General features: G+C 38.8%; 1 protein-coding gene across 1 annotated transcript in view; it reads right to left on the minus strand.

Annotated features, from left to right (window-relative positions):
- diaph2 (diaphanous-related formin 2) overlaps positions 1-27,459 on the minus strand; it is a 547,192-nt gene that overhangs the window by 120,420 nt on the left and 399,313 nt on the right. Inside the window, exon 25 of the mRNA XM_052020928.1 lies at positions 14,556-14,719. Coding sequence (XP_051876888.1) covers positions 14,556-14,719 — 164 coding nt within the window. The remainder of the gene's footprint in view (positions 1-14,555; positions 14,720-27,459) is intronic.

Raw genomic sequence — 27,459 nt, forward strand, 5'->3', positions numbered from 1 at the left:
CAGGTCCCTTTGGCCGACCATATCCGCAGCTCATTCCAGGCACCCACCACACTGTAAAAAAAAACTTGCCTTGCAAATAAATCTCCTTTAAACTTTCCCCCTCTCACCTTAAAACTAAAAATTCCAATATTTGACATTTCCATCCTGGGCAAAAGACCATCTACCCTGCTGATACCGCTCATAATTTTATATACTTTTATTAGGTGGCCCCCTCAGCCTCTGACACTCCAGAGGAAACAATCCAAGTTTGTCCAGCCCTTCTTTATAGCTAATACTCTCCAATCCAGGCATCATCCTGGTGAACCTCTTTTGTACCCTCTATAAAGCTTCCACATCCTTCTGATAATGTGGTGACCAGAACTGCACACAATACCCAAATGTGGCCTGAAGTTTTATACAGCCACAATATGACTTCCCAACTTTTATTCACATCACCCCAACCGATGAGGGCAAGTACCATACGCCTTCTTTACCACCCTATCTATTTGTATTGCCACTTTCAGGGAGCCATGGACTTACTCCCCAAGATCCTTCTGTATATCAGTGCTCCTCAGGATCCTGCCATTTGCTGTATACTTTCCTCTTGCATTTGATCTCTCAAAATGCATCACCTCACATTTGTCTGGATTAAATTCCACTGTTTGAGTGCTTCACCAATACCTTTATTCCACACTTATTCAGTTTTCACAAGGGCAAACAATACAATCTGGCTCATCAAGCACAACTGACATTGGTTGATGCCATAATTGGAACCACCAAAATTAAATAACAGCTGTAAAGCTCATGTCTATTGGGCAGCACTGGCCTTTCCCTCATATACTCTTTTAAGACCCAAATTATCTACAGGGTGCCAGAGAAATACCACCACCGCTGTCACAACAAAATTCAACAAATGCACTGGAAGGATACACAAACAATCATCTTTTTCTTCTCGCAGGTCAGCATCAACAGCGCTGATGACCTAGTTACACTCAGTCAGCTGCACTGGGTTGACCACTTAGTTCACACATCCAAACCAGACTCCCTAAACAGGCAGGCTGTTCAAAGCAGACAAGCGGATAAGATTCAAAGCTTCCTTGGGGAAAAAAACCGCAATATCCCAACTGACTTTTGAGAATTCCTGGCCCATGAATACTCAAAACAGAGGAGCATGGTATTGATGATCTGAAGTTCGTGTGCAGGATGCACACAAAAGCTCAGTATGACCGATGGAAGGTAAACCACCACACAAACTATCTGTCTTGTCAGGTACCTCTGGTTCCATATATGGAAGAGTCTTTTGTTTCCCTGAGTGGCCTCATCAGTCACCTCAGAACTCACAAAACTGCAGGCATCCTCAATCGTGAGGGACTGTGTCAGAAGGAAAAAATAAATCTACATATGTAAATTGCACAAATCTTTACATTTCATCTTGTAGTCCTAATCCAGAATTACATCCACTCAAATCACTATTTTGCAGGGATGTTCTTTGGGGTATAAAATCATTGCAGAGTTTGAAGCACATTGTTAAGGGAGAAAAATTGCAAATGCTGGATCTATCTGAATTCTTTAAATGTGATCAGTCGCCTGGTCAGTACGATAACATCACAGCAGCTGTATGACAGGGGATTAACTCCACCCCCTTCCCCCCCACACCCCGACAAAAACATCCTGCAATATCTTGGCAGGAAGCCTTCTTCAAGAAAGCAAGCACTGGTCCAAAACCTCGGACTTCACCTTTGCTTTCTGGCTCTTCACTAATTTTCACAAGTGTGGCACACTGTGTGATACAAACATTTTCTGTTTTAATGGAAACACGAGATTCTGCAGATGCTGGAATCTGGAGCAACACACACAAAATGCTGGAGGAACTCAGCAGATCAGGCAGCATCTATGGAGGGAAATAAACAGTCGATGTGTCAGGTTGAGACCCTTCACAATGTCGACTGTTTATTTCCCTCCATAGATCCTGCCTGACCTGCTGAGTTCCTCCAGCATTTTGTGCATATTTTCTGTTTTAATCTTTTATTCCCATTTTCACATCTCCTCTCTGAATAGGCCTCCCATTTCTACAACTTGCAATGTTAGTTTGTTTCTTCATGTCCCAAAATCTTCAATGCTTTTCTCAGTTCCCTGACAGTACCTTGATTCTACCTTAGAAAGAATGCCTGGCGTATAACACAACAGGCTAGAAATTATTTTTTCCACATGGAAATGCCTGTTAAGGCTGCGCAGCACGAGGGACCTGCTCCAGTTTGGCGTGAAGCTGTGGAAAAGTTTATTCTAGTGCGCAGGTTATGCAGCATGGCAGTCATGCATGGTGCTTTTACAAATTTCATGCCTTTGGAGATTCACCAGGTATATAAAATGTTTGTCAGCAACAAAGTTGCAGGCAGACTTCGCTCTCTGCTCTCTTGCTATACTAAAGCAACAACACGCAATGATAAGTTCAGCTACCGCTCACCACCAATGATGAATAAGACATAGTGATGTCAGAGGCAGGGATTATGGTGGTTGAAATCCCCCAACAACTAGACTTATCTTTGAGATTGGCAACCATGGGAACATCCTGTTTGATTGACAGTGCCTTGGCTGCCAACAGAAGGACCTTGGGCCAGTTAAAGATTAATCTCTTTTGTAAGGCTGGCACAGGTCTTCACTCTCAAATTAGGGTCATTTTGGAATTCCAGGCATACACCATTTCCTAACTGCATGAGTGTGGTAGAACCTCCTGGCCACAATATTAATCATGCATTGTATGATGCTGCTGTGCACGCCCAGTGGTCCTTACACAAGAATGTTATAAACATGAAGAGAACACTATAATTTCCCGTAGCAATGTTATCATCTGTGGAACTGCTGATTGCATCAGCTTGTAAATAAGATTCAATCACATTGTGTAGAAAAACATCGTACCATTTGATAGAATTTATAGAACATAACCTTTATCTCAACCTTTTAGTTTACTGTCACCCCGTTATAACGTGTTTGAGCACCTCGAATGTACTCAAAATTTTGCCTCTGTAACATTAAAATTGTATCAAAGAGCAGACACAGATAATGGGGATGGGGGGGGGCGTTGTTCAAGAGCTGAAGTTCTATTTAGAGTCATACAGCAATACACCACGGGTAAAGGCCTTTTGACCATTCGGCCCATATTCCTCTAAACCCCACCCCTCCATGTACCTATTCCAGAGCTTCTTAAATGATACTATTGTACCTGCCTCAACCGCAAGAAACTGCAGAGAGTTGTGGACACAGCCCAGCACATCATGGAAGCCAGCCTCCCATCCATGGATTCTGTCCATACCTCTTGCTGCCTTGGTGAAGCAGCCAGCATAATCAATGACCCCACCCCCCAGGGTCATTCTCTCTTCTCTCCTCTTCCATCAGGCAGAAGATACAGGAGCCTGAGGGCACAGACCACCAGACTCAAGGACAGCTTCTTTCCCACTGTGATACGACTATTGAACTGTTCCCTTATACGATGAGATGGACTCTGACCTCACGATCTACCTTATGACCTTGCACCTTATTATTACCTGTAATGCACTTCCCTGTAGCTGTGACACTTTACTCTGTATTCTGTTATTGTTTTTACCCTGTACTACCTCAATGCACTATGTAATGAATTGATCTGTACGAACGGTATGCAAGACAAGCTTTTCACTGTACCTTGGTACAAGTGACAATAATAAACCAATACCAACCACTTCCTCTGGCAGCTCATTCCATACATTCAGCATGCTCTGCATGAAAAAGTTGCCCTTCAGATCCCTTTTAAATTTTTCCCTCTCACCCTAAAGCTATGCCCCCTACTTTTGGACTCCCTTACCCTGGGGAAAAGACTGTTACCATCCACCTTATCTATACCTCTCATAATTTTAAACACTTCTCCTACATTCCAAGGAATAAAGAGCTAGCCTGGCCAACCTCTCCCTGGTTGCTCAAGCTAGGATGGGAAAGGAGTGTAATAAACTTACCGTTAAATCAAAGGAAAAACAGTAATTTCAACTGTTAACAGCTAGTGTAATTTCTCCTTAAAAATATGATCTCTCTGCCACTAAAGTCAGGAAAAGGTTATCTGGTCAGTCACCAGCAGATGCCAGCACATGGACCACTGATACAAAGGCTGCATTCGGGGAAGGGTGACCTGGTAGGTCACTGGAGATGATCAAGATTAGAGGCAAGGTTCAGCTCGCCACACAGAGGTGTAGAGAGAAAGGGAAGGGTATCACAGTGCTCTGTTACAATAAGGAAACTTTCAACCCCACGTTAAGGTACTTCAACTTAAAATAAAGAATTCAAGTCTTTTGATATTTATTAAAATCTCCAGTCAGGAATTCCGCATGACTGTTAGTTATTAAATTACTGGCCTGTTGCAAACATAGGGAGGCAGGGAAGAAACCAGTCTGACATAAAGAATACCTGGAACCAAATTTCAGAGGTGGAGTACAAGGTATATATGCTTCTGTATTGCACATTTAGTGCATGTGGCCAAGGATGAATTTTGACCAGGACTTCTCCATTGGTGAAATGTTGTCAACATTTCTGATCAGGGATACCCAAACTTTAATGCTCGAAGGGCCATATTCAGACCAGAGCAGAACACAGACCAATAAAAAATGCCTTTAAATGTCAAATTTCTAGCAGGCTTGGTAATAAACTATTATTTACAATCAGCACTTAAGTTATAATATTTCTACACTAATTTTTGATATAAATTTAGCAATGGACAAAAATAAACAAATATATCAATAGGACACCTATTTCCCGTTAAGAAATCTTTAACTAACACGATTTTTCATTTTTCTGAAAATTGTATTTTGTTGGGGCTCTTTTTTTTGCAAGTTTTGCACTCCATTTCCACACTGTCATCACTGCAGCACACTGCCATCCACAGCACTGTTGCTGCGGAACGAGCTCACAATTTGTAAGTATTTTGACTGAACAGCAGGTGGTGATAAAATTATAATATCGTAAGTTTTACAAAAAAAAACTATTAACAATTGACTGTGTATTAAAAAAAATATTGCCATAGTTTTATAGAGACTGTACAAACTATATATTAAATTTGGCTTTATTATTCTCACGAGCGCTCCCCTTCAACACTAAGCTAAGAATTGCCTTGGGCCATTGTTTGCACATCCTTGCTTTAGACTGGGAAAGAGAACATACAACACAGAAGGGAAATACCAACACCGAACCAAATGAGGAGATTTTAGCCCACTGAGTGCTTGATCAAAGAGGAATTTTTATAAAAACTCCTAAAACGATAGAGCTCTGTGGAGTGATGGAGAAGTCTACAGAATATTTAGCGCCTAGGCAGCTGAAGGCAGAACAATAAAGGTTGGGAGAAAGAGAGTGGGAGATGTGTAAAAGCCTTCAAAGAAGAAAGCAGAGATTGTGGAAGACTGTGTGATTGAAAAGATATGGAGGGATTAAACCATTAAAGGATCAGAATTGCACAATTTTGATTTGCAAGTGTTGGCTGACCAAGAGGTAGAGGAAGTCAGGGCTGAAGGGGTGATGAATGATGAAAGTGATGTAGCAAAACAACTGTCAGAAGAGTTCAAATGTAGTGACGAGTTTATATCGATGACTTCCATTATGCATATCACCATCAAAAATGCTGAAAATTAGAAGTTTTCATAGACTACAAGTGCAAATATAATTTATAATTATAGAAATTAAAGGGCACTCATTATGTCTCTATAGTATGATGAAATTTAAAAGATACCAATAAAGAAAACACAGAAATAATTTAAAACAGTATTTATCTCATCTAGTGACTGTAACACAGCAAGAGAAATACGCTTTCCCATTGATCTAACAGTAAGTTTAAATTGGTAAATTGGTTTATTATTGTCACATGTACTGAGGTACAGTGAAAAATCTTTGTTATGCGTGCCATCCATACAGATCATTTCATTACAACAGTGCACTGAGGTGGTACAAGGGAAAGCAATAACAGAATGCAGAATGAAGTGTCACAGTTATAGACAATAAGGTGCAATGCACAAAAAATGCAGGAGGAACTCAGCAGGCCAGGCAGCATCCATGGAGGGAAATGAACAGTTGACGGACTGGGCTGAAACCACCCCCACCAGCCCCCGCCCCCCCACCAGCCAGTCCTGATGAAATTGAGCAACACCAGCAGGGAATGCAAAGACACAGGTTTTTAATAATAAAAAAAAGATTGTTTCGTGCCTTTGCAACATACAAAATACTATGAAGGTGAAAATTAATGTCAGGCACTACTTATTTTATGGAGGAAAGGAAACATGATAGTCAAGAAGCCCAAAGGCTGTGATTTGTACATCTATGACTAAGGATTGGTATTGGCTTATTATTGTCACTTGTACCGAGGTACAGTGAAAAGCTTGTCTTACAAACCGATCGTACAGGTCAATTTATTGCACAGCGCAGTTACATTGAGTTAGTACAAAATGCGTTGATGTAGTACAGGTAAAGACAATAACAGTACAGAGTAAAGTGTCACAGTTACAGAGAAAGTGCAGTGCAATAAGGTGCAAGGTCACAACAAGGTAGATCGTGAGGTCATAGTCCATCTCATTGTATAAGGGAACCGTTCAATAGTCTTATCACAGTGGGGTAGAAGCTGTCCTTAAGTCTGGTGGTACGTACCCTCAGGCTCCTGTATATTCTACCTGATGGAAGAGGAGAGAAAAGAGAATGTCCCGGGTGGGTGGGGGCTTTGATTATGCTGGCTGCTACACCAAGACAACGATAGGTAAAGACAGAGTCCAAGGAGGGGAGGCTGGTGTCTGTGATGCGCTGGGTTGCAGCTTCATGCATTCCTGGGCAGAGCAGTTGCCGTACCAAGCCGTGATACGTCCAGATAGGATGCTTTCTATGGTGCATCAATAAAAGTTGGTGAGAGTCAAAGGGGACAAACCAAATTTCTTTAGCCTCCTGAGGAAGTAGAGGTGCTGGTGAGCTTTCTTGGCTGTGGTATCTACGTGATTTGACCAGGACAGGCTGTTGGTGATGTTCACTCCCAGGAACTTGAGGCTCTCAACCCTCTCGACCTCAGCACCATTGATGTAGACGGGTGCATGTACACCGCCCCCTTTCCTGAAGTGAATGACCAGCTCTTTTGTTTTGTTGACATTGAGGGAGAGGTTGTTGTCATGACACCATTCCACTAAGCTCTCTATCTTCTTCCTGTACTGCGACTCATCGCTGTTTGAGATATGGCCTACAACGGTGGTATCATCTACAAACTTGCAGATGGAGTTAGAGCAGAATCTGGCCACACAATCATGAGTGTATAGGGAGCAGAAAAGAGGGTGAGGACGCAGCTTTGTGGGGCACCAGTGTTGAGAATAATCGTGCTGGAGGTATTGCTGCCTATCCTCACTGATTGCAGTCTGTTTGTTAGAAAGTCAAGGGTCCAGTTACAGATGGAGGTGTTGAGTCCTAGGTCTCAGAGTTTGGTGACAAGCTTGCTTGGAATTATTGTATTGAAGGCAGAGCTGTAGTCAATACACAATAGCCTAACATATGTGTCTTTAACTGTCCAGATGCTCCAGAGCTGAGTGTAGGGCCAGGGAGATGGCATCCACTGTAGACCTGTTTCGCTGATAGGCGAGTTGCAATGGGTCCAGGTTGTCTGGTAGGCTGGGGTTGATGCGTGCCATGACCAACCTCTCAAAGCACTTCATGATGGTGCATCCAAGACAAGTCCACTCTGTAAACTCATGGCAAGCAGGATTTGTGGCCATTGAATCCTGTTAAATAGGGAAGATCAAATTGGATGCTAGGAGACATTTTGCTATGCTGGATTAAATGCACATTTTGAGTAGCAGTTGATCAAACAGAATCTGAAACCATTACCAGCAATCGGAGCAGAAATCTATTTCCAATTTAAAAGTTGCACTTCAAGGCGGTAAACAGCAGTATTTCAAGAAATCTCTGAAGGTCAGTGATAGCTTCCATCTCAAGTTTAGTTCCCCCAAATCGGTACTGGGACTTGGGGATTTTGTAAAATATGTATGACTGGGGAGATTCTGCTGTGATACAAATCTCAACCTTGATGCCCGAGATGTATGCTAAATGTCAACTGAAAGAGAGCTCCGATTCTCTATTATTTCAAGTGTACAAATGAGGTTTATTTGTAGCACATGGGAAGCAATTAAATAATCAATGGAACTATTTGCATTCTCTTCCTCTACTGTTCGTATAAATATACACATATATTAATTGCAAGTAGAACTAAATTGCAGTGGTCAGATGAGCAGGTTTATTTACAAAGTTCCAGAGGGCCCTCGGATGTGTCTCTTCAAAAACAGCACACAAGGTAATTTATAAAATGCCAGTCTCACTGAATTTATGTGGTAACTTTATTTTACTTTAGATAAAGGCTGAATTCTCTTTGCAACAGGGAAATAGTCAAGAGGAATTAACACACCAGCAAACATTATTCTTCACAGAAGTCAGAAATAACTCCGATTTACCACCCAGTGGAGTCGTTTGAGATCTGGGATCCCATTGGGCCAAACAAAGTTTTGGGATTGACTTGGGAACACAATCAAGTTTATTTAGATATCAGAACTGTAACAGTTACCTTGCCAAATTATGCAGGCTTGCCAACCATGGAAACTATATCAGCAACACCAGGTGATGCTAATGGCATTTAATTTGTAGTCAGAGAAAGAAATATTAAGACTGAGACAGCAAATAGTAACAGCACATTTTAACTAGGTTTTCACGTAATACTATTAATAAGAATAAGAATAATAACAACAGCAGCAATCAGGTATGTTAAAACTCTTGAGTTTTGTGAGGTGTCAGTTTTTATATTCTTGGAATATATTTTTCTGTTACAAATAAATTACATTGTCCTCATCAAAATGTCTTGGGTAGGTGCACCAAATCATTTGGAAGCACCATGTGAGAGGTGGCAGAATGCTCATTTTAATTACATTTTACTTCCATATTACTGAAATAGATAGAAATTTGAAATATTTCTCAGCAAAGGAAATTAATGTAATTAATTTTAGGACCAAGAACATTGAAGCCACAGGATAATTTAAGGGGAAAGAAAGCTGAGGAGGATATTTTGTGATGAAAGTATTAATCCATGTTGGATAATAAGCTTCTCTTTCTGGATGTTTTAGTAGAAAGATTAAATTTTTAGCATCATGGAAAGCAAAATACTGCAGATGCTGGGAACCTGAAATAAAAACCAAAACTGATAATTTCCAGCAAGCCAGGCAACGTCTGCAAAGAAAGAGATAAGACAAATATTCTGAAATGACCTGTAATATTAACTTTGTTTCTTGCTCCACCAAGGTTGCTTAGCTTCCAACATTTTCTGTTTTTAATTCCTTCCCAAATGAACTGGATTACTGAATCTGGCAGTAAAACTAATGCTTCAATCAAGTTAGTTTATACTGAATATAATGTCCTTTAAACAAAATGTAATACAACTACTATATTTTTCCTTTGCAAAAAATTGCTATCTTTATAAGACCCTTTTAAAGTGGCCACAATAATACTTTGTTGCAGAGATAAAGGCTAACTGCAGCACACATTTTTTAAAAAAATGGCCCAAGTTTGAATCTATTTCCCTATTATTTATTCCCAAACGTTGACGATAAGATATCTGTATATACATTTAGAAAATATTCACAAATTTGTCAGAAGTTGGGAATAATTATTGTCATTTACTTTATAATGTTAACTCCCTTAGTGAATTGTTGTTCCTAATTAGTTGAGAGAGAGCCTGATAGGAGTATTCAAACTGCTAGAGGAAGTGGTAGAGGCAGGTACAATCACAATGGCTAGAAGGCATTTGGACAGATTCATGGACAGCAAAGGTGAGAGGGATATGGGGCAAATGAATGCAAATGGGACTAGCTCAGGAAGACACCTTGGTCAGCATGGACGAGTTGGGTTGAAGTGCTTGTATCCATGCTGTATAACTCTATGATCTTATGAAAAAGGATGACCAGGAAGACGTTAATTACCTTTAGGCAAAACTTATTTATTTAATATGCTGATTTGAAATGCAATTTAACAATCATATAAAGGTTTGCATTTACCTGACACTTGTTTCATCCCACACCTTACATTCTCATGACTCATGTGACAATATTAGAGTCATGGAGTTGTATAGCACGCAAACAGACTTTTCGACCCCCACATCCATGCTGATCATTTCACTTATCTATACTCGTTCCATTTACCAGCATAAGGTCTGTAGCCTTCTATGCCTTGGCAATTCAGGTACTGTCTAGATATTTCTTAAATGTTTTGAGAGTATCTGTCTCCAGCACCTCCACAGACTGCGTGTTCCAGATGCCAATTGTTGTCTGTGAAAAGATTCTCCTTCAGATTCCCTCTAAAACTTCTGCCTCTCACCTTATACCAGTGCCCCACTATTTTAGACATCTCTACTATTCATTAACTAATATCTTGAGGTTAGTTTTAATTAGTACTATACTTTCCCTCAACTGTAAAGGAGCTGGCTCTTCCATTATTCTTTGAAGTTTTGAAGCATCAAAGATAACCTGTTCCACTGTTACTCATAACCTGTTACTCATTCTCTTAACAGCAGATCAGACTGAAAGAATAAAAGTTTTTAAAATGCTATGTCAGCACGGTGCCTATCATGGTTCTTTAATATTTCTTGTTAGATGACTGCCATCAGAACATAAAACTGCTGGCAAATATTTTTCAAATGCAAATTTCTTCAGGGTCAAAGCAAATTTTGAATGCTGTTTAGAAAGCTTTGTTGTTTTCAGTTATTCTTTTTCTTCATAAAAACGTTTTACTGATGCTGCTAAGAAAGTATATTGTAATGAAGACACTTTTGTCCTGAGGGGACCTGCATGTGAATTGCATTGTACTCAGAACCCATTAGGTTGAATGACAAGATCTTCTAACTTTTTACAAAAAAATAATCAATGTCGTAAGCAAGCCAAACTTTTGTTGTATCAAAATCAAAGCATTTGGAGAACTTCTGAAAACGCAGTTGTCCTCATTGGTTTTGTGCTGTCAATCATGAATGATTTTTCAAGAAAACACACCTTCAGAGAAGTCCATATAAATAAGTCATTGCAGGAAAGAAATGTCAGATGCAACTTTTAAGAACGACTGAACTTGGCAGCCTATACTTTGACTGAGTAACTGAAGAGACATTAACCATTACTGTACAGTGAACTAAAACCAATTAAATATAAACACAATCAACAAAGCCAATGCTTATTTTAAATGAATTACAATGATCAAGAGGTGACAGTAACATTGGAATATCAAATCACAGAAGAAAAAAAACTTGACATCAGGATAATTTTTGTTCAATAAATTTTCATAATTTTGAATGGGTTCTTTCCTCATATCTCATGAACTTCTACAGAAAGTAATTTCTATCCATTAACAGTATTTTGAAGATAAATTGCAAACATACTCAAAACAACTCCAATCAATATTATCAGAGATGAACACTGCCAAAATAAGAATACTAAGCTAAATAAAACACAACTACAATTCAGCTATTCAGAGATCAGGCTGATTTGTTAACATTTTTTAAATTGAAATATTCTGCAGACAGTACGCAAATTTGGCTTAGTTTTAATTGAAATGAAGATCCAAATGAAGATTAAAATGAAGATTTGTTTGGATTTTTCCCCATATGCCATGAGCCAGAACATTTCACAAGGGAAACTTCTAGGGTATTAATATGTTTTATGTTGTGCAATGGAACATCAATTGCCACTGCAGCACCTCTAGTGCTTTAGTTTACTGCTATACAACTAGTACAAGGAAAATAATTATATTTCCTGTGACAGTATGGGGAAGAGACAGAGATCTGCATGTGTACATGCAATCCTTTGGGAAAAAAAAATAAAACATTTTACTGCTTGAGCTCAGGACTGAGAGTTTTCTCAATACAAAGAAAACTGTTCATCAGTGCAAGTAGAAGATAAGGCTTTGGAAAAAGGAATTTTTCTAAGCGTTGTAGGCAACTGTACACCACCTGCAGGATGCAAATCAGCAATACAAGATCATTTCTTAACGTAGTCAACAATGCCACAAAAATCTAAGCACAACATCATGAAAACTGCAGAGCAAGTTTATATTAAAAAAGTCTTCCATTACGGCTCAGTTAATCAAACCAAATTCTTCCCTCCACTTCAAGAGTAAAGGCAATACCTTCAATTCAAAATGCTAATGAAGTTCAGTTTTATTCAACAATTTTGCTTATAGCTGAAAGCAATAGCAAATTACTGCATAAAACTAAATCCACTACCAACTCTAATTGTCTCCCTTTCCATTCTTTTCTTCCTTCCTTTTCTCCAAGAGATAGTGAACAATATGGGACATGGCTACAGAGGGAGTAGTAATCAATTCACTGGTCGCCTGATAGGCAATTTTCATTGGCCACACAGATGAAGAGTGATATGGTCTATCTGAACTTGTAGATGAAGAATCAGAACTCACATTGTGTTGTGAACTGTCAAACTGGGAAGGAGAAGTGCTGTGGGGCAAGGGTGGGGATTGTGGTCATGGAGGGCAAGTGACTGTAGTATTTGTAGCTCAATATTTTTTCTTAATTCTTAACTTAAAACTGTACAACAAAGCCATGGAAGCTTGTCATGCATATAAACCTCTGAACTTCCATAAACACAAATTAACTGAAGCCTTTTGTTTCTTGACGTAGAATTGTGGTCATCGAAAAAGTATTGACTACACACTTGAAGCCAATTGAACCCAAGTGAGTGAGTGAGTTTCTGGGTTCAGTCCGTTACACAGAGCACAAATTTCAGATTTAAATAGTACCTAAAATTAACAACTTACTCAATCTTTAAAAGACAGTTTTTCCAGCATTTAATGAGTGTGGACAATCAGCCAACTTCCACAAGTAGGGTTCTAACGCAGATTCATTAAATTCTTATTATCAAGCACATGGATATACTAGGATTATCTGTGGCACTCTGCCTATACTGCAGAATAAAATGGGGGGAAATAAGTGTCCTATCTGGTGTAAAGAATTTGGAGAAATATATTTAAATGGAGAGAGCCTGAAATGTGTTGATGTAGAGAGGGTTGTGGGTGTCCTCGAACATGAAAAGTTAGCATGTGGACACAGTAAGTAATTAAGAAAACAAATGGAATGTTGACTTTATTTCAACAAAATGAGTGCATAAACTGGGAAGTCTAGCTACAAATGCACCTAATTTAGGTGAGACCACACTTGCAGCAAGATGAACGATTTTGGTCAATTTTTGGTCTGGAGGGATATACTTCTCGTGGAGGCATTTCAGAGAAAGCTCTCAAAGTTGTTTCTTGGAACAAAGAGGTTGTATTATAGGGAACACTTGGGTATCTTCATTGGAGTGCAGAAGAATGACAGGTTATCTAATTGAATTCTACGATGGGCCATGAGAACGTTTTCCCCCGTGGGGAATCCAGACCTAAGATGTAAAGTTTCATAATAAAGGACTGTCCATTTAAGATGGAGGAGGAGGAGGAATTTCTCCTCTCTTGTGAATCTTTGGAATTCTCTACGTGAGAGAACTAGTTATCGGATAGAAGGAGAATCAAAAGGTTAAGGAATCAGATAAAAAAGTAGAGTTGAGGCCAAGGTCTGATCAATTATGATCATTTTGAATGTTGGAGCAGGTTCAGGAGGGTCACGTAGCCAAATCCTGCTCCTGTTTTTATGTTCCCTTCTCATATTATGACAGAACTTAAAATGTCAATAAGTGGAAAACACAGATCTGTGTTTTTACCAAGAATTAATCATACCATTTATTGGTTCTTCCCTTTTAATCATGATGCAGTATAATTTAATATAGAACTTTTTGAAGACATTATAGTTTGTATTGCTTTTAGCCCAGCTCATTAAGTGCTTCATTGCAACAACTGTATTGAATAATCCTTCATCGTTACTGCAGTGGAATGTTAGGAGTAATCAATCGGACCAACAAGGATGGAACCATTACTTCTTCAATATCATGTCAATAAGAATATTAAAATTTTATTTTGTGCTGCTCTATACACATTCTAATATTTCTAGGATTGGAAACATGGCTAATTTAATCTTTTTAAATTAAATTAGTCAGAAGTTCAAATTAATCTCTGTCTTACACGGAAATAAAGGATAATACTAATTTTCACCACTGGGTTAAAAACAAATGATGGGAAATCTGTGGCCGGCTTTTTTAACCCGCAACTACATTATTTGTCCATTTTGTAAATGAGAATCAAGTTGGTTAAAAATACTTATGTTTATATGGCATCATATATTAACACCATAGTACTTTGCATGATAATTTTATTTTGTACTGGAATAAGTACATATTGAAAAAGGCTCCACATTTTAAAGTAGATTTCGAATCTTTGCAGAAGTGAACTACATGTTTTCCCTTTCCAATCTGTCTGTGCCAATCCCGTATTTATATTTGCAGAAACTATTCAGAAGATAATAAAGCTTAACATTTTACTGTTTTTATATAAAATTCAGTTCATTTATTTGTTACCAGGTACAAAATAAGCATGACCTTTGAAGTTCTGCAAAAACATTCATGGCTTGTTGTACTCACCAGGAACATGGACCTGAAGTTTTTGAGATCAGTGAAGAATTCCTCTATGCTGACAGCTTTATAATCAAAGACAAAGTACTCTCCCAGTCCTTTGTACAACTTCATCATATTTCCATGCATGTTGGAAAGTTTTTCATACTGTTCTCTCGCATGCTTGGCAAAACTGTGAAATCTGATTAAGGAATTTGTAACCACATGGAAATAACTGGCCATACTTAAAGAAAAGGGTCTTCTCAGTAATCATACCACTGACAATTCCTTGGGAGTAAAAATGGTCCTCCCTCCTTGTGTATTTCTCTGAGATAACAATAAAAAAAATTATTTCCTCTCAAAACAGATCAACGTTTATCCTCTCATTCATTAAAACAGAAGATATCACAAACTTTAAAACAGAAGTGACCACAAACTTAACTATATTTCTGCTAATTTTTGTACACACTTTTTTGTGCATGTTTCACATTCAAATTTTCTTTTTTACTCAAATAAAAGTAAGTTTAACATGTTTGAGAAAGGAACATTACAAAGGCTCAAGGGAGTATAAAAGAATTTCATCATAATACACAAGTGTGCAAATGGGCAGGAAAAACCATAATTTTCAGAAGTTGAAGATTACCATATACTTTCAAATTTCTTAAGAGGGGTTATAATATAAAAATAAATTTATTTGCTAAGAGTGGAATTCAGCCTTAAGTGTTTTTTTTACACTCTTTAGGCAATGAGCACTTATAGTGGCATTTTAGTGCACTCCAGAGTGCTTTGGTTCAATGGCCATCATAAGCCAAATGAAGTAATCAGTTGGAACTTGGTTGTAGGAGACAATACATTGATGGACCAGCTCTTGTGCCAGGACTGCTTGGCTGTATTTCACTTTTTCTGCTGATTAAATCCCAATGGACATGATAATCAGAAGCTCCCATTCCTGGATACAACGGGTGTGTGCACTTTGTTTTATGAACCAGCTGTGTGGTTTGAATAATTTTTTTTGTAGTATGCACAACTGACAATCAAGAACACTTAGTGGCAATTATCCAAAGTGTTATGGCAGGCATCTTTCCATGTTTTAATTGACACCAGGAAAGTCATGTTGATCAACCTGTCCCCAAGTGTTGAGTAAATTCTTTAATATTCCATTGTGTATCGCATATTCAGTGGGTTGCAAGCCATGCATAAAATATCAATTATGTTGATGCATTTGAATGCTACAAAGCTTTGTTCAGCTACAAAATTAATTGATTTCTCAGAAAAGGGCAATGCAGTGGAACAACTAGTGGGGCTGCAGACTCACCATTCCAGTGACACAGCTTTAATCCTGACCTTCAGCATATCTGTATGGCTTCTGCATGTCCTCCCTCCAACCACATGGGTTTCCTCTGGGTGCACAGTTCTCTCCCACATAGCAAAGACTTGTGGGTGGACAGATTAATTGGCCACTGTGCACTGTCCCTAGTCTGAGTGAGGTTCTAGAATCTGGGGGTGGGGGGGGGGGTAGTTGAGGGGTAAGTTGGGGAGGGTAAAATGGAATCAGTGTAGGCTGACTGCAAATGGGTGCTTGATGGTCAGTGGGGACTCCATGGTTGAAGGGCCCTTTTCTATGATGTATGACTTTATGATTTTGACTGAATATAAGACCATTTCAAACATTTCTGTAATCCCAAGGCTCCTGTTTCATTTCTATCACTTTCCATCAGTTTCAACCGACATAAGATGACTTCAGACAGTGAAAGGACTTTTACTGCTGAGTTTCAGGACAGAATCTATACAGGTCATAAACTGAAAGAAATATATCAGCGAGCGAGCTCCATGAACTTCCAGAGATACTGGGTCGTCTAAAGGATAAAACACTTCCATAAATTGGTATATTTTACTCAGACATGAGCAAAATTTATATTTTGACTTCCAGTTCTGCTAAAGTAGAAACTACCTTCAGTTCATAATCAAGCAGGTTGTTCCAACAACTAAATGAATATAGAACAATTATAAGTGGTGCTATATTCCTTAATTTCAGATGATGCAAATGCTTGTTCATAGTTCCACTTCATCAAGATTCAGTTGTGACAGAGACCCTTAGCCTCATTTTGTGATCAAAAATGTGCTGCTTGGTCTTCCTCTTCTAAGCTGGGGTCTGGAGATTGGTCATGTAGTCAGATACCTTTGAGAAATACTTATGATGAGTCAAAAGTTAACCAAAATTCCAGAATGCTGTAAGGAACTCAGGGTGTCAGTGATGAACTTTTCAAACAGGATGTGAGCTGAAAGAAAATCCTTAAGTATTTCTCATACAAGCACAGGCTTATCTTCTGTTTCAATGCAAAATGGCAATGTCACCAGAAGTTAAAATTATCACATAAAACAAGACGATCTATCTGACCCTGTGTCCCACAGTCTTAGAAGCACTAACTAACAGAATTATCACTGGGGTGAAACCTATTTACCAATCTCTCAGAATGTTGATAAGCTCAAAGTATTTTCTCATCAAAGTATTTTAACTGTGCTAATGACTGAAAATACAACATTGCTGTGACAGGTATTTCTTGGTCTTGTAACAGGCCAACAAGATGAAGATAGGACAATCAAAGAGAGAGTCTGCATCAATCCGATTGTCACAGGTATGATTTTTGGATTACTCAAGTAAGGAGGGCTCATGACAAACTAGCAACTTGCAGGAAAATGATCACCAGGGTGGATTATGTAAAAATTGTGTATAATTTATGTTTTTTTTAGTGAATACTGCTTATCTAATGCTATGTGCCTGTGATGCTGCTGCAAGCAAGTTTTTCATTGACTCAGAATTATCTTGAGTTAGGAATAAGACTGGCACATCGCTGCCTCATTGCAGAGACCTGGGTTCAATCTTAACCTCAGGTCCCATATGTGTGGAGTCTGCCTGTGAGTGCTCTGGTTTCCGCACACACTACAAAAGTGTGCAGGATGGTAGGTTAACGGGTCACTGCAAACTGCACCCAGTGTGTAGGTGAGTGGTAGAATCTGGGGAGGAGTTGATGAGAATGTAGGGAGAATACAAAAATGGGATTAATGTGGGATAAGTGTAAATAGGTGATTGATGGTTGGCACGGAGTCAGTGGGCCAAATAGCCTGTTTCTATGCTGTGCATCTCTTGGACTATAACAGCTTGCAAGGGAGCTGTGGATGGGGTTGATTGCCTATGTAGACAGAGGGAGGTATATGTGAGTGGATGCAATAGCCAAGGTTAAAAGCTGTGCAAGTTACAGAATGCAGAGGTCATATCAACATACAGCATTTGCAGTACATTAGTTATTTTTGCTAATTGCATGTAATATCTTATGTCACATTATGGACTCGTGGAGAGATACAGCATAGAAACAGGCCCTTCAGCCCACTGAGTCTGTGCTGACCATCAACCACTCATTTACATAATTCCTACAATAATCCATTTTTTAAATATTCTGTCCACATTTTTCATCAACTCCAGATTATTTGTTGTATCTATAGTTGTGTTATTTTAATTGTGGCATTTGTTTAATTTTAATAAACTATTTCAAAGAGTTCTGAGTTGTGCTGCTCTTGAGCCTGATTAGTTTCGCTTCACCATGCAAGGTTCTGGTTGAACCAAAAGGACTGGTGAGAGGGAAAGCTGTCTAGTATGCAGCTGTGATGGCAGGGAAGGAAAAGGTCCAGCCTTTGATTGGATATTTATGGGTACTGGCAGCCTTCTAGAACAGTCTAGGGAGGGACACTGCAGAAGGGGCTTATTGTCAGGAAGAAGGTGATCAGACAAACTGCTGTTTGTGAGAGGGAAGGAAGGGACCAGAAACACACGTAAAGGGTAGAAATGGCAGAGACTGGGTTAACAACTGGGATCATAGTGGGGGAGGGAGATCAGGCCAGTATGTTCCAGTAGGGGCATTACGGGCAGAGCCAGAATCAAAGAAGAAAGTGGAGGGATGGGCACCAAAGATGGGAAACACATTCGGGGTTAAGAAGGCAGGCTAGAGATTTGGGGAGGGGGGGTGAGAGTTACAAAAGGGCATGGGTTTAGCATGGGGATGGGTGGTCTGAGAATTTAGCCAATTACTTCAGATCTTTATTTTGCCAGCATGTCTAAGTTCAGTACTGTGATTGCCACAACGGGTATCTCCAGGATGATGTGGTGCACGTCCAGCCACAGAGGAAATCAGCTTCAGGAACCTGATACTAGGAAAGACATGATCACTTGAAGGTTCAGTCACTGAGTATATTAAGGGCAGAGATCAATAGATTTTTTTTTGAATACCAAGGGATTCAAAGAATATGGGGTAAGTGCAAGAAAATGGCACTAAGGTAAAAGAACAGCCTTGATCTTATTGAATGGCAGAGCAGGCATGATGGGCCAAATGGCCCACTTCTGCTTGCACATCTTATGTTCTTACCTCTTGAAAGGGTGATTCACAGCAGGAAGTACAATAATTTTACTCCAAAGAATTGATTGTGTAATGTAGGCTCACGTCCCAGTACTGAAGGAGACTTGCATAATTGAAGGTGCCATCTTTCAAATGAGTGATTAAACAGTGGCTTTCTTTGCCCTTTCTGGTGACAAAAAGATCCTATGATTTAGTTTTCTCCAGGGCCCTATGATTAATTTCTCAAATACCATCACTAAAACATTCTATCTGGGCATTGCTATAATTCTGCTTGGGAAGTCATAAGACCTCAGTGACTAAGAACATTTAAAATACATTTACTCACTGTAATCTCACCTCTCCCAACATCTGCCCTAACGCATCCTCCCAGGACTTATTCTTGGCTCAACCGTTGGCATCTTGTCTGAGCAAGAAATTTTAGCCTGGCCCAAGACCCCACATTTAGGATGTGCACCAAGTATACAACCTGGTCTGGGCCAGAAAACAAACACTGACAAATTTCTAACTTAAGTGTATTTCACAGAATTTGCATTCTTTGCAAAACTGATGACCTAGTAGTTCACCATTCTGGATAAACAATAATATATGCAAAGGGGGCACGGCCCTGAAAATAAGAAACCAAGATTGAACTGAATTTGTAAAACATTCATTACAAAATCTTTTAATTGGTAATTACATTGGTTAGCACTTCTTTACCCTTATCACCCCATTCATTCGCCATTTCTTCACCCCATTCACTCCATTTAATTAAAAGTATTTCAACTAATTAAGTTAAATAATAGGAGCATGCAGAATTATTCCTTCCTTCTGTTGTACACTTTTGCCCCTCCCTTTGAAGACTTCCCCACCTCAGACTCCATTCTAAAATATAATGGGAAGCCACAGACTGACTGAAAAGCCTGCTAATGCTGCAACATGCTGTATGAAGATGTGTCACCATGGGTCAGTGGTGCACACTAGCTAATTTTCTTTCCATTAAGGAAATATTTTGATTAATTTAGTATCATTCAGAATGCAAGTTTCAGGATGATGTTGTGCTCATTACAGAAACCACACGATCACACTGGTGCCTTGCCATAGAATGGAGCAAGATACTGAGTGCTCAGGGTTTGTATGACTATGCTGAGACAGTATACTGAACTGTTAACCCATTTTCTCATTCAGCAATTGATTTACTATGCATTTCCAGCATTTTGTTTTTCTACTTAACATCCCCATATTTGAATTTATTTTTAAAACAGAACTTACTTTGTGTGAATTTTAGAAGTGTCAGATTCAGTGTAACTTCTTGGATATTTGTGATAATAGTTCAGTTATCAATGCCCAATTTAATGTTCCTGAGGTATCAAGGAGGTAAAGCTATGCACAAGCAAAAGTTTGAACTTATATTTTGATAATTATATCAGGTCATACAGAATTCTGAATATTTGGACTAGGTTTGGTGAAAAGGTTTAAATAATGCTTCTATTGATTAAACAGGGCATCTGATGTGCAGAATCCCAACACACTCTGCTTAAAAGCATTTAACTGAATGACAATGCAATTTATGCAAAGAAAGCATTTGCATTTATATTGCACCTTCCATGATCTCACATCCCGAAGCACTTCACAGCTGTTGAAGTACTTTCAAAAACAGATAATACTAGAAATATGCAGGAAGTCAGGCACGATCTTTGGAGAGAGAAAGATTGTTAACACTTTAGGTCCATGATTTTTCATTGTGGATTTTGAAGTCTCAGGCAAGTAGGTACAGCTAGAAGTCCCATACACAACAATAAGACAAATACCTAGGTAACCTGTTCTGTTGACACTAGTTGAGAGGCAGAGATGGTTGTAATACAGGAAAACCATTCTCTCCAATTTGAGAGAACAGATAGCAGTTGAAATGTTAACATAAAAAATTGGGTTTAGTGGTTAGAGCATATAAATGCCCCATTCATAACTCATAACTTCTCATCAGTAAGGAAATATTCCAATATGTCATTACAGCTTACTTAAATGCATGACATCATTTATAAGGCATTATAGTCATTTATGTATAACTGCACAGAAGCAGTTTGGGTTGAAATTTTGAAAAAACTAGACACAGGTTGATTGAACTCCATGTATCTATCATATGAATTAGCTGTGCACTCTGTGCTGGACTCGCAGAGCTTGTTGCCTTTGTTAGATTCTCACATCTTTCCTCCACTGTCATTTGTTCACTTGCTCAATCTGATGAGCTAAACAAATCAGGATACTTAACTATGAGAGGCTAGAAGTTGTGAATGAGGATAATGGGAATTAGGCACCTGTGTACAAAAGTGGAAATACTGCTGACAGTTTAGACCAGATGAAAAGTGACTCTGATATTTCTTGTTGCTACTGTCACAAAGGTAAAATCACAGAATTATTTCAGAGATCTAAAGCAAAATTATAGGGGATCGAAGTATATAAATGTTACTTTGTTTTTGGGAAGTAAAAATTAAATTGCCATTTGAAACTACTATACACTACATATGCTATTTTGACATGAAATGAAAAATTGCTCCAATTACAGTGTAATTAAAATAGAAGTCTACTCACTGCGCAAGGTTGAAGACATGTTTGAGTTATACATAACTGTATAAAAATTATCAGCATTTCAGTTTAATAATGAATTCCTTGTCTCTTGTCAACACAATCCAATCACCTACAATGTACAAGAAATTCCATCTGCATAGCTCCTCACCACATTAAAATCCTTCACAGCCAGGGGATTACTTTTCAAGTAATTATTATTGTCACACAAGCAGACACACAAACAATCAGCACACAATCTGAAGGATGACTTTGGTGGTAATGGAGGAATTCTGTTTCAGGGTACAAGAAGAGCTTATTGCACCACTTCAAACAGTGCCAAGGGATCTTGTGTATTGCCCTGAATTAAAAGGTGGAGATGATTTAACTTTATATTTGAAAGACAGCATCTTGGACAATGCAGTGCTGACTGAATATTACACTGTTGTCAGATAGATTACATACTCAAATCCAAAGTTCGCTTTAGTCTACAACACTGAATTACTGTTGAGAGTTTATAAACCAAGCCAAGCAGACACATGATACTGTACATGACAAGAAGGGCAACAATATATTTAAAGGTGGAGAGCTGAATCCTTCAGTGTGGAATACATGACACATATTCATAACCATTTAAACAGATCAAACCAGATTTAAATGTTCATATTTACTTAGTTTTTAGAAATTTTTTTACCAACTGACTTGCAACAAAAAACTGTACTGATTACACATTTTCAGTTTAATTTAATTTTTAATTTTTAAAAATTATTTTTTCATTTACAGCGTGGTAACAGGCCCTTCCGGCCCAACGAGTCCGCGCCGCCCATTTTAAACCCCAAATTAACCTACCCGTACGTCTTTAGAATGTGGGAGGAAACCGGAGCACCCGGCGGAAATCCACGCAGACGCGGGAGAACATACAAACTCCTTACAGACAGCAATGGGAATTGAACCCCAATCTCTGGCGCTGTAATAGCGTTGCGCTAACCGCTATGCTACCGTGCCGCCCATGATTTCAATATTCACACATCAAAACGTACTGATTAGATGGATTAGCATTTTAAAAACTAGTTCTTTTCACCTGAACATGTTAACCCACAATTTTCTCTCCATCATCCCTTTCCTACTGCATGTGGTTACATCTCATGCTGGGGCACAGTTCTACAAGAGCTTGGATGTTGTAATAAATGAGGTGTACATTAAGTGACAGCATCAGAGCAAAATTCCACCTTGATTCAGCATCTATTAATGCAGCCCTAGTAGGGGTCAGTAGATAGGAACCAGGAGTAGGATTCTTTTTTCACTCTCTGTTCAAGGGGCAGCAAAGCTCATTTAAGTATTCCTTCCAGCACTTGCCTAAGTTCAATGAACTCAGCACAAACCAAGTCTATTCACTCTATGCAATCAAACACCTATTTAAACTCACAGCATGTCCCTCTGAAAAGGCACTGACATGTTGACTATCCAGACAAAGACCATGTTCTTAACACATTTAGAAATATTGTTTTAATAATGATTAAAAAGGATGTTGAAATGATGTAAGAAAAAAATATTTCTATGTGAGAAATTACAACATCACCTCAAGTTGCACAACATTAAATTCTACAAGCTAAAAATTTCTTCATCAGTATACTTGACATTATGAATCATCGATAAACTTAGAGACAGGTCAATTTACTAATATAACACCAACACTAGAGTGACCAATGTCTGCTGTCAAACTTTTTTTAAAATTGTTTTGTGGAGTGGAAGCTTCATTGGGAAAACCAACATCTAATGCCTATCCCTAATTGCTCTCTTAAGGGTCTTCTTGTATAGGTGTTGTTATTGTGACAAAGGATTACAGGTCCTCACTAGGTGACTGCAGGGTTCTATTTCTACAAACTGCTCATGACCCAGACAGTTCACAAGTCAGAAATGCAGTCATGAACCAAGTTCCCACACAGCAGAAGATGCCTGCAGTCCCACAGCAGCCGGTAAATCCATCCCACCAGTGTCCCAAATGCACGTCCGTATGTACGGGCTATACATAAGTTGGGTGTTTGTAAGCTGGGGAGGACCTGTATTTATTTCTAAGGCTGGAATGGTGTGTGACTTGGAGCGGAAGTTAAGATTATGGTATTCCTTTGTATCTGCAGCCCTTGTCCTTTGTAGGTTTAAGAGTTGCTGTGGAGCTGCTTCAATACATCTTGTAGAGGCATACAATGCAACCATAGTGCACTAGTGATCAACAGAGATATCTTAATTGGTGAATGGGGTTCCAATCAAATGAACTACTTTATCCTGAATGTCATGGTAATTATTGGCCTGAATTTTCTATGGGCAGATTTATCACCCATGCTTCGCAGTCCCCTGCTCACTAACCCCATTCAGGAAGCAAACTGCCTCAGGCAAAGTGACCAGCAAAGCTCAGGCAAACCTTGGACTTAAGAGTGAATACTACATGTCACTATTCAGCTCATGCCTGAACATAGTCCAGATACTCCTAATGCAGGCACAGGCTGTTCACTATATGTGGAATTGCAAATGCTTTCATCAGCAACCATCTTCACTTATGACAAAACAGAGGAAAAGCCACTGTTGAAGCAACTGAAGATTGAAACTCCTGCAACAATATCCTAAGACTAAGATGACTGATCTGTAACATCTTCCTTTACAGTTGGTTTGAGCCCAGATAATATGTATTCCCCCTGATTCCTATGACTTCAATTTTATCAAGGTTACTCAATACCACACTTAATCAGCGGCTGTCTTTATGTGAAGGGTGGCCACCTCAACCTCACATCTGGAATTCATATTTTAAGCAAGACTGTAATGAGATGTGTCCAAATGGTTTAGTTCAATGCAAACTCAGCATCAGGAAGCAAATTGGTCCAATACAAGAGGTCTAATACCAAGTCTAACACCAGAGGGCATGCATTTAAGGTGAGAGGGGGCAAGTTCAAAGAAGGTGTGCGGGACAAGTTTTTTTTAACGTGGTTGGTGCCTGGGATGCACTGCCAGGGGTGGTGGTGGAGGCAAATATAACAGAGGCATGTGTGGGAAATGGAGGGATATGGACATTGTGTAGGCAGAAGGGATTAGTTTGGTTGGGCATTTGATTACTAATTTACAGGAAAGTTGTTGAAGATTCCTGCTTCAGTTAGCTGTCTAATTGTCCATCACTATTTACTTCTGGATGTGACAGAAGTATAGAGATTTTATATAATCTGTTGATGATAGGATTGCTTAGTATCCATTGTCTCTTGTGTTAAATTTATAAAGTTACCAGATTTCAAGATAGGCACAGTGCTGATTCCAGTATATCCTTCCATAATCCCAACTGAATAAGAGTTGGTCCCCGGTTTGATTTGCAAGATATGCTAGAGAACAATTCTACTGCTGCTAATGGCCCACAATCTGTCTGTTTTAAAACTGTTGGATCTATGGAACTGTGTCAGCATGATCTGACCTGCTAATTCTGTTGCTCTCCAAGTCGCTGAGAATTTCCATTAGTACTTATTTTCATCTAGGAAGGGGCTGATTTAAGTAATTTTGATGAAAGATTCTTGAAATCCTGAATGAATATTTAAAACTCCGACTGATACAGTAGAAACAAATTCTCATACGGAATGCAAAAGGCTGAAAGCTGAAATTATGCTTTCACTTTTTCCTCTCACCAATCTTAATTATCACTTAAAGTCCAAATAGAGACAATATTCAAAACCTCAAAACAATTGAAATTATTTAAATTATGGATTAATATGTAATGTGAATACAATGATTAACTTTGCACATGTCATCTAAAGAATCCCAAGAATAATGAGATTCGAAGTTACAATCCTTTGAGAGTAATTAAGAAAGGTTCTAGTTAGATGAAAAAAAAACAAACATCAAAAGAACAATGGTGTCTAGGTATTATAAGTATATCAAATATTTATAAGCTGGGAACTTCCTGCTCATTGCATAGTCTTTTTTCTAAATTATGCAGGACAGAACTGAAAATGATTTTAATGGAGCCAGGCAATTTCCTGTGCAACATAATTTAAACAAAGAAAAACAGCTATTCTACTTATAAACCCACTTCAATCCCGCATTAAGCAGAGATACACTGCCACACACATTCACTGGGTAAACGTACGAGAAAGCAATAATTTAAAGTTTGAACTGGGCCAAGGATTGATATTTCACTCAGAGTATTAGAAATGTGAAGTTCTCTCTTTCAAAATGCTGTAGATGTTGGGTCAACTGAAATTATCAAGGTATCAGTCAATAGATTTGTTATCTCGGGGCACCAAGGGATCTTGGAGTAAAGACAGATACTGTATATGGAGGCAGGCCACAAGATCAGGCATGGTTTAATTGAACAACAGAATGTGCATGAGAAGTTGAATAGTCTCCTTCTGATTCTTCAAGAGTATGAGGATGAATGACACAAGTCCCAAGAAGTCCCAAAAATTGCTTCTGATGATGACAGTGCATCAATGCTGTGTGATTTGCTTATTTACATGATTGGCGTACAGGCCTAAATTCCCCAGAGGCTAGCAATACAAAGTTAGAACACACCACTTGAAGCTGTCTGCATTGCAAAGAGGAGGCACACTGCAACTACAGCTGGTTCTGACTCACGTTCTCAAACTCAATCTCAGCTAGGGGAAATCAAAAATGACTCAATATGGAAGAGTTGTGGTTATCACCATTTTCCAGCACTGCATTTGATGCCATTATGAAGGAGGTGCAAAATAGATGAAATGTTCTATTCTTGTACTGGGCAGCAGGCCCTCCATGTACAAATTCCAAAAGGTACCGAGATGAAGAAGCTTCAAATGACAGTAAACAAAGTCAAGCCCACAAAGACTTGGGTATAATGGTAAAAAGTACAATGGCCTCAAAGATGTGGCAAATACATACATCTTCAAGTGCCATACCTTATCAATTGGAACAATAACATCAGAAACTGCCAATGGACTACAACTGCATCAGTTAGCTACCATGAATCTTGCTCAGTTCGAACACAAATCTAACATTTGTATGATCCACTACAGTACATCTCATGCTTACATCACACAGCTTGAACATTGTACCAATTATTCAATCATTAAAGCACACTACTCGAACACATACAAAACACTAATACATCCTCCTGTTTTATAGGACAAGATGCCACATAATCGCAGGCAGTCACACCAAATCAGCAGGGGACAGATACATTTGTAATATCTTACCTCTATGAAGATAACAGTATCCTCATGCCTAAAACTCCTTCTCACATGCCATTTTACCTTCATTCCATAATGTCTTATTTACAAGTTATAGATGACAATAAGCTCACATTTTCATCTGTCCCTTAAGTACAATGATAGTCCTGTGCCTTTCTCCTTCAAGATAGTGAAGGATAACAGACTATGGTAGAAGAGCAACAGAATGAAGAATTCCAAAGGTTATAACACTCCACTTGAAGAAATTTTTCGCCTCAGCCTTAGATGTCTTCATCTTCATATTATGTCCCTAGTTCTAGACTCTCCAGTGGAGCAAACAACCTCCCAGTTTCCAATCTTTGAATCTGTCTCAAAATCTTGTAGGTGTCAATGAGGCTACCTTTCATTCTTCTCTACTCCAACGAGCATGATCTAATCTTACTCAATCCATCCTTACAAAACCCTCTCATGCCAAAATTAGACCACTGAATTTGCACTGTGCTGACAACAAGGCAAGTATATCCACCTCCAGTTTTGTGTACTACACACTAAAATGAGGTCTTGTTAAAATCCTGCATCCTCTCAGCAAAGCTTTCTTACTTTGATGCTTGAAACAGCCAACATACCATTTGGCTTCCAAGTTGTTCGCAGTTCATTAGTGTTTACTTTCTGTGGCTTATGACAAACACACAAAGATCCCACCACAAACATTTAACAGTTTTACCCATATAAAAATAACATTATTATTACTACGAATGTGCTTAAAGTTATATTTTCCTACAATATACTCTACTTCTTTCTAGTTTGCTC

Source organism: Pristis pectinata, chromosome 8 (assembly GCF_009764475.1).
Source record: "Pristis pectinata isolate sPriPec2 chromosome 8, sPriPec2.1.pri, whole genome shotgun sequence".
NCBI classification, from domain to species: domain Eukaryota; kingdom Metazoa; phylum Chordata; class Chondrichthyes; order Rhinopristiformes; family Pristidae; genus Pristis; species Pristis pectinata.